General features: G+C 35.5%; 1 protein-coding gene and 1 long non-coding RNA gene across 2 annotated transcripts; both read left to right on the plus strand.

The window, feature by feature from the left end:
• The first annotated feature begins 479 nt into the window (after positions 1-479).
• Positions 480-5,692, plus strand: LOC117925710 (chaperonin 60 subunit beta 4, chloroplastic-like). The gene is made up of 12 exons (XM_034844798.1): positions 480-698; positions 789-914; positions 2,256-2,393; positions 2,657-2,752; positions 2,926-3,168; positions 3,245-3,479; positions 3,934-4,103; positions 4,663-4,740; positions 4,832-4,903; positions 4,982-5,086; positions 5,397-5,460; positions 5,604-5,692. Exons 1-12 carry the CDS (start codon positions 567-569, stop codon positions 5,612-5,614), a joined length of 1,470 nt encoding a protein of 489 aa, XP_034700689.1. The 5' UTR covers positions 480-566; the 3' UTR covers positions 5,615-5,692.
• A 642-nt stretch (positions 5,693-6,334) lies between these two features.
• LOC117925719 lies at positions 6,335-7,152 on the plus strand. The gene is made up of 2 exons (XR_004653017.1): positions 6,335-6,439; positions 6,574-7,152. It is a non-coding gene; the product is annotated as an uncharacterized LOC117925719 (long non-coding RNA).
• Positions 7,153-7,380: the final 228 nt, after the last annotated feature.

Raw genomic sequence — 7,380 nt, forward strand, 5'->3', positions numbered from 1 at the left:
CAAAAACAAACAACTTAATATTTAATATTAAGTATTAAAATTCTATTTAAAATTAAGTAAAAATAAATAAATAATAACTTTACATGTTATTATGATTCTTTTTTAAAAAACCGATGGCAACCAAGCCACACTTTAGGTTACATGGACATATGGGATAACCAAACATTTATTGAAAAATTATTTTTTTTTCTTTGAATATAAGTTTTTCTTAATTATTATAAATCAATTTACTAGTCTTTTGAAGAGATCTTTGTAGTTAGGCTCTTAAAATACAAACTAATTAAATGGTAGCATGAAGCTAAGAGTAGCAAACTAGTCTATGCATTATTGTAGCATAGATTTTGAGAAGTGTTTTTGGGATTTAGTTTTGATATTTTTGGATATTTTTGTGCTTATTTGGACACTTGTGGTTGAGGTGGAAGGTGAGGCGATTTAGTTGGATATGGTGCTTGTAAACGGTAAAATATTTTCCCTTCAGTTCCAGCTCTCCCTCTTCCTTATCCTTCAACCCTTCAACCCATCAACCCATTGAAACAAAAAAAGTTGTTACCTTTGTTGGTCCAACCATGGTGTCTGCACTTTCTTTCTCCAATTTAACACTGCCCAGAAGATCATTTTCATCTACAGCATGGAACCCAAGAGCCATGGCCAAGGAGCTTTACTTCAACCATGATGGTTCAGCCACAAAGAAACTTCAGGTTGCATTTCTCAATAGATCACTGCCACTGCCGATACTGCTTCTTCTGCAATCTTCATTGTCTAATAATGGTTTGCTTTGTTGGATGCAGGCAGGAGTGGACATGGTGGCGGAACTGGTTGGTGTGACTTTAGGACCAAAAGGAAGGAATGTTGTGTTGCAGAACAAGTATGGGCCTCCCAAGATTGTTAACGATGGCGAGACTGTGCTCAAAGAGGTAATGTTAAAATTGCCTTTTAACACTCTTCTCCTTTTCCCCTCTTAGGTCCCTGTTTCCATTTTGTTTGGCTGCCCAAAATCCTCTGGAGCTGAAAAGGGAAGGAAAATTGAGGGCTTCTGTTTTTCATTATTTGGGTTGTTGGGAAAATTGATGCTGTGTTTTGGAGCATTGTTCTCCTCCATTTGATGGGTTTGAGAAAGCAAAAGCAATTTTCTTTTACAGCCAAACATGAAGAGGGAGTTGCAAAATTGTAAGCCTTGTATACTATTCTCTGTGTGGGCTTTAATCTGTAGGACTTGGGCATGTTGGTGCCATCCTGAAGCCAATCTTTGTTCTAGGATGCCTTTTAACATGTATGCTAAGTGAGCACGCCAAGTTTAATTTAGTTTTTTGATATCTCTATGTTATTACAGAAAGCCAAGTGCCCCTTTACTCTTTACCTTGATATCCATTTATCAACTTTAAAAAAAAAAAAAAAAAAAAAGAATCTCCATGTAGATATTATCTATTGTGGACCCAATTCACCGTCACAGCTTGAAAATGAATCTGCATGGTTAAGAGGACTACATATATAGTGTCAATGTGTTATGAACTTCTCTTAACCGATGTGAGATATCATAGCATCTGTCTACTCATCTGTTGATATTGTTGTCCACCAATATGCTAGAAACAGAGGTAACTGCTACTACCTCGAGAAACCAAAAAATAAAGAAATGAATTGGCATGAGTTAAATGATGTGCCCCAAGCCCATGCCATGTCTCTATCAAGGACTGGCTTGTGAAGGGATTGGAAAATTGAAGAACAATTGAATGACATATAGTCTTCTTTCCCAAGGAAGTTGAATTCTACCTTTTCATCTCCGGCTGTTAGTTTCCTTGTGTGTCATGTTTATCTTAGTAGCTAAGCCATCTATAGCACTGTTTTGGGAGCGAACACTTGGTATTCTTTTTCCTTGAAACTGGAAATTAGACTGGCTGTTGCATATTTGTATGGTTACCGGTTTTTCATTTCCTTTACTGTTCTATTTGATGATGACGTTTTACATTACTTCTAAAATTTGCTCTATTTTTGCTTATAATTTGCTTATTATGATATTTCAACCAAAGCATGTACCATAGCAGATAATGTATTTTTGCATGTTTTTTATTAACTTGAATTTGGAACCTTTCAAAATCAAATAATGACAATAAGATAAAAATATTGGTGGGAAAGGCATTATTGACAATGGAAGAATTGCCTTTTTATTTATTTATTTATTTATTCATTTTTATTATAATTTTCACTTGTTGACCTACCACACCCTCGCTTCTAAATTACCTTTAATTTGCTTTAATTAGATTGAACTGGAGGATCCATTGGAGAATGTTGGGGTGAAATTGGTTAGACAAGCTGGAGCAAAAACGAATGACCTTGCTGGTGATGGTTCCACTACATCTGTTATACTTGCACGAGGTCTAATTGCTGAGGGTGTGAAGGTATGATAATTTTTCTTGATGTGACTAACCTATCTCTTTTTATTAGAACAAACTAGTGGCTGATTTAATGGATTAAGGATAAAAAATGAGAAGTTTCTTCGAGATTAAACAATAAGTAAGTGTTTGATACTTAACTTCTGAAGTGGCTTCCATTTTCTTTTTCTAAACAATTTTCTCTGATTAAAGACACATTTGATTATGATATGTGACTTTGGTTCTTCATATGATGTCAACTCTTTATGCTAAGGGCTACTCTTTCCTAGGTAATTGCAGCAGGAATGAACCCTGTTCAAATTTCTCGTGGGATTGAGAAGACTGCAATGGCCCTTGTTTCTGAACTCAAATTCATGTCCAGAGAGGTATCAAGACTATTTCTTATATTTTCATGAAAAAAATTATAATTCAGAAAATTGTTAAAAATTGTAAGCATTGAAACAAAGAGAATATATTGTATTTGGGTATTATTATTATTATCTTTAAGAATTATATAATATTACCTGGAATTGACTGCCAAATAATTTATAAATTGCAGGTTGAGGATCATGAGCTTGCACATGTTGCTGCAGTTAGTGCTGGGAATGATTATACAGTGGGCAACATGATTTCTGATGCTATTCGACAGGTAGGAAGGAGGGGTGTGATCACAATTGAGAAAGGGAAATGTGCTGAAAATAGTCTGCAGATTGTAGAAGGAATGCAATTCGATCGTGGATACTTGTCCCCTTACTTTGTTACTGATCGACAAAAGATGATGGTGGAGTTCCATGATTGCAAGGTAGGGTTCAATTTTTAGATAGCTTGGCATGTTATCTGGTGTAATGATTAGAGGGTATGAAATTCTTTGGTTGCAGTTACTTTTGGTCGACAAAAAAATCACGAACCCGAAGGAGATGTTTAAAATATTGGACAATGCAGTTAAGGAGAAGTATCCAATTGTGATAGTTGCAGAGGGCATTGAGCAAGAAGCTCTGGCTCCGGTAATTAGGAACAAACTCAGGGGTGTGCTGAAGGCAGCTGCTATTAAGGCTCCTGCCTTTGGTGAGCGGAAGAGCCACTACTTAGATGACCTTGCTATCTTGACTGGAGGTAGTAACTGAGTGCTAAGAATAAAAATTTCAGTCTATTTCTTGTTAAAAACAGAAAATTTTCGAGTACAGCAGCTAGAAGACATAAATAATTGATGTTCATCATGTAAGACAGTCACCCTATTATATTATTGTGCACATAGGGATGGTTAGGACCTAAATTAAACAATTTCATTTTCATTTTAATAGCATTTGAAGGCATAAATCTATCATTCAAATGTAGTAACAAAGAATTAAACCATTGCAAAATAATAATAACAAAAAAAATAATGGCAAAAAATGATGATGAAATATTGAACTATTGAGGTGATACTTTACCTGAAACTAAATGGAACTCGCTTTAGCTTCTATATAAAACAAAGGGGAATGATTTTGTATCTTTTAACGCAGTTGACAGTTTCAGATGTTAGTCATTTACAATTTTTTGCATCTTGAACTCATCGTATGCTTTGTAGGCACTGTAATTAGCGATGAGATGGGATTGACCCTGGAAAAGGCTGGCAAGGAGGTCTTGGGCACTGCTACTAAGGTGGTCATAACTAAGGATTCTACGTTAATAGTTACAGATGGGAGCACTCAACCAGCTGTTGAGAAGAGGGTTTCTCAGATTCGGGGGCTTGTTGAGGTGCGCTTAACTTATTACATAATGTTATTTATGCATTTTCATATTCTTTGCTCGTCTACGTTCCATATTGCAGCCTTGGTTGTAAAATAGAATGGTTGAAACTCAACACAAATGCAAACATTCACATGTTATGTAAGTGTTTAATCATTACTATTCCAACATCTAAATGATAAGCAATTTATCAAAAAAAAAAATGATAAGCAGCTGAGAAAACTTCACCAGATGAGCAGTGTCAAATTAAGCCTTTAAAGTTGGGCAATATGGATTTCCAATCCTGATCTTACCAAAACACTGGAATCTAACTCATTTGACTTGTATTTCCTAGTTTATCGTTTTGTCTTCTTTACCTGAGAAACAGGGGAAAAACTTGAAAAGGTGCACTTCACAAATATTTTCAACACGGGAATTTCATATGCTGAAGGACTTTTAATGTCTTTTGTTTGGACAAAAATTTGCTCTTGGGAAATGCCAAAAAAGAAAAAAAGAATTTACTTTCTTTAGTTTTTGTGGTAATTTAGTACTAAGTAAAAAATTGACTTGGCTATTATTTGTCTTGCAGAACACTGAAGAAAATTTCCAAAAGAAGATACTGAATGAAAGAATAGCAAGGTTATCAGGAGGAATTGCTATTCTTCAGGTGACTGAAATTTATCAGAGTCGGCATCTTGATCATCTGTTATTATGGAGACTGATTTCTTAGCTGACGCATTTAACTGTATCAACACTAGGTCGGAGCTCAAACACAAGTTGAGCTGAAAGATAAACAATTGAGGATTGAAGATGCTGTGAATGCAACTAAGGTAGTCTGATGCTATCATTGATGCTAATAGTGATTATTTGTCTGTGACTAGTAGCAAGCTTCCAAACTGATTTTGCAGGCAGCTATTGAGGAAGGTGTTGTAGTTGGTGGTGGCTGTAGTCTTTTGCGACTATCTTTAAAAGTGGATGGCATCAAAGAACTTTTGGACAATGAAGAGCAGAAAGTTCGTATATTTCTTTTCTTTTTCATCCCTCCATTTTTGTTCTTTGAAGTTAAGGATGCTATAAGAGCTTTAAAACTTAATTCACAAGATGGAATTGGAAAATTGCTGATCAATTAATTTGTAGGCTCTGGAATTCTTGTTTAATTACTTAAAATTAGGTTTCTGTTTGACACTGCTGAATTATATGCTACCTACTCTGATCTAACATTCTCAGAATCCATCAGCTGTACATCATCATAGGTATGTTATTTTGCTATTTTGCTTTTTGTTTATGGAGATTGTGATCCCATATCTACAAATATCTGGGCAGATTGGAGCTGAGATCTTCAAAAGAGCTTTGACCTATCCTGCAAGACTGATTGCCAAAAATGCAGGTGTTAATGACAGTGTTGTAATAGAGAAGGTCTCTTTATGGGCATCATTTGATATTAAAAAATTTCTTGGTTTCTGTACTAATTTTATGACATGGAGTTTGTTTCAAACATAAATTCCTATTGGGCTCTTGTATTTTTTGTAGGTTTTATCTAATGATGATTTTCGATATGGTTATAATGCTGCAATAGACTGTTATGAGGATTTGATGGCTGCTGGAATTATGGATCCATCAAAGGTATCGTTCACTAAATAGCTTATGCAGTGTCCTTTGAAATGTCAAGAGATAACTGCAAATTCTGGATATTTCCTTTCCTTTTTTCTTTTTAGTATTTATTTTTTATTATCTGTTGGTATATTTTCTGCAAATTTATCGGTAGGCATATGGATTTAGCTAAACATAAGTATGTTTAAAACTGAAAAAACAAAAAAATGTGTATTAAATGCTGAGAGGAAGGATTAGAGTAAATTACTATTTTCAGCTGGAACCTATTCCTCTTGAGTCACCTAATGATATGTTAAAGGACTATTCTTTGATGCAAATGTCTCCAAATAGTTCACTTTTTGCACTTTGATGATTACTGCTAAGGTTTGTGTTATTATGAGAGAGAGGAGCTCTAAAATTATGTTGGATATTGTCTCATTCATGTTAGAAGATGCTGTATGTCTGCACTCAGATGCACATATTTAATTTCTCTCTCTGCAGTATAATGGTAAACATACTCATTATTGTTGGTTTAAAAAATGGAGCAGGTGGTTAGATGTTGTCTAGAGCATGCTGCTTCGGTTGCCAAAACCTTTTTGACATCGGACGCTGTTGTTGTTGACATTAAGGAATTAGACCCCATTCCAAGGAGAAAACCGATGCCACCAATGTCGCCATGCCACCAGTATCACCATTGCCATCCCCAGGTAACTCAGCCATTTCAAGGAGAAAACCAATGCCACGGATGCCACTATTACCACCACTGCCAACCTCAGGTAAATCAAGCTTTTCAATACAAGTACCAACTTGCCAATAAATTCATATACAATCATCTCTCTTATGCCTTGCAGCTTTCCATCTCTGATATCCATTTTAGTTATAATGGCTTCCTATGTCTTTAATCATTCAGGTATTCGACCAATTGGGCTTTAGCTCAGTGGAGGGAGTTATCCAGCTATATTGGCCTTGCTGTTCAAACCCTGATTTTGTCCACTCTTTCAAAGGATAATGGGATTTTGCAGTTTGAAACATGTGGCTTAGCTAGAACTCCAACTTTTATTTATCAAGTGGTGCTGATAATTGATGCAATACTTGCCAATATAGCTGCTTAAAATTTGGTCCCTTCACGTCAAATTGATGGTTTCCTAATTGAAGAGATGAGCAAGACTGGTAAAGAAGGCATGCTGCAAGATGAGTTGGGTGCGTTATTTAAGTCACTTCGAAAAAGGAGATGCTTCTGCAACATCTCAAAGATAATCTATTCAGACGGTAGAGGGCAGATTTCCCTTGTGGTAAGGCAGAAACACATCAAAAGGCCTCTACAAGAGGAGAGATTACCATTATCTTCAAGTGTGTGCTAGTGCTACTATATGTGATGAATTGGTAAAAATGCTTTGGCAGTCTCTTATGCTTACTGTAACCTGTTATGTAGTTTTCTTGGTATAGCGGGTTAATCTTAAGCTTTTCTTTTATGATCATTGAGATCTGATCAGACGTGTGCAGTTCTTTTACTTTATTTGTCTACCAGCATAGGTCGATAGGACACTTGATTCACTTGTCACTTATACCTTCATTTGCTGCTCTAAGTTTCCTCATTTTGAGTTGATTCTTAAGAGGATGAAAGAGATAAAATTACTTGGAAGGAAGCAAAAAGAAAAGGAAAGAGCATCAATTTGTAGTGATATCTTTATAAAGCGAAATGAAAAGAGATGGAGAT

Source organism: Vitis riparia, chromosome 1, assembly GCF_004353265.1.
Source record: "Vitis riparia cultivar Riparia Gloire de Montpellier isolate 1030 chromosome 1, EGFV_Vit.rip_1.0, whole genome shotgun sequence".
Taxonomy (NCBI): Eukaryota; Viridiplantae; Streptophyta; class Magnoliopsida; order Vitales; family Vitaceae; genus Vitis; species Vitis riparia.

What these genes read in the sequence shown, in the direction of transcription:
- LOC117925710 (XM_034844798.1), top strand. Translation starts at nt 567, where the DNA reads ATGGTGTCTGCACTTTCTTTCTCCAATTTAACACTGCCCAGAAGATCA. An exon ending in CAGCCACAAAGAAACTTCAG is followed by an intron (nt 699 to 788) that starts GTTGCATTTCTC and finishes TGTTGGATGCAG; the next exon opens with GCAGGAGTGGACATGGTGGC. An exon ending in GAGGAATTGCTATTCTTCAG is followed by an intron (nt 4,741 to 4,831) that starts GTGACTGAAATT and finishes TATCAACACTAG; the next exon opens with GTCGGAGCTCAAACACAAGT.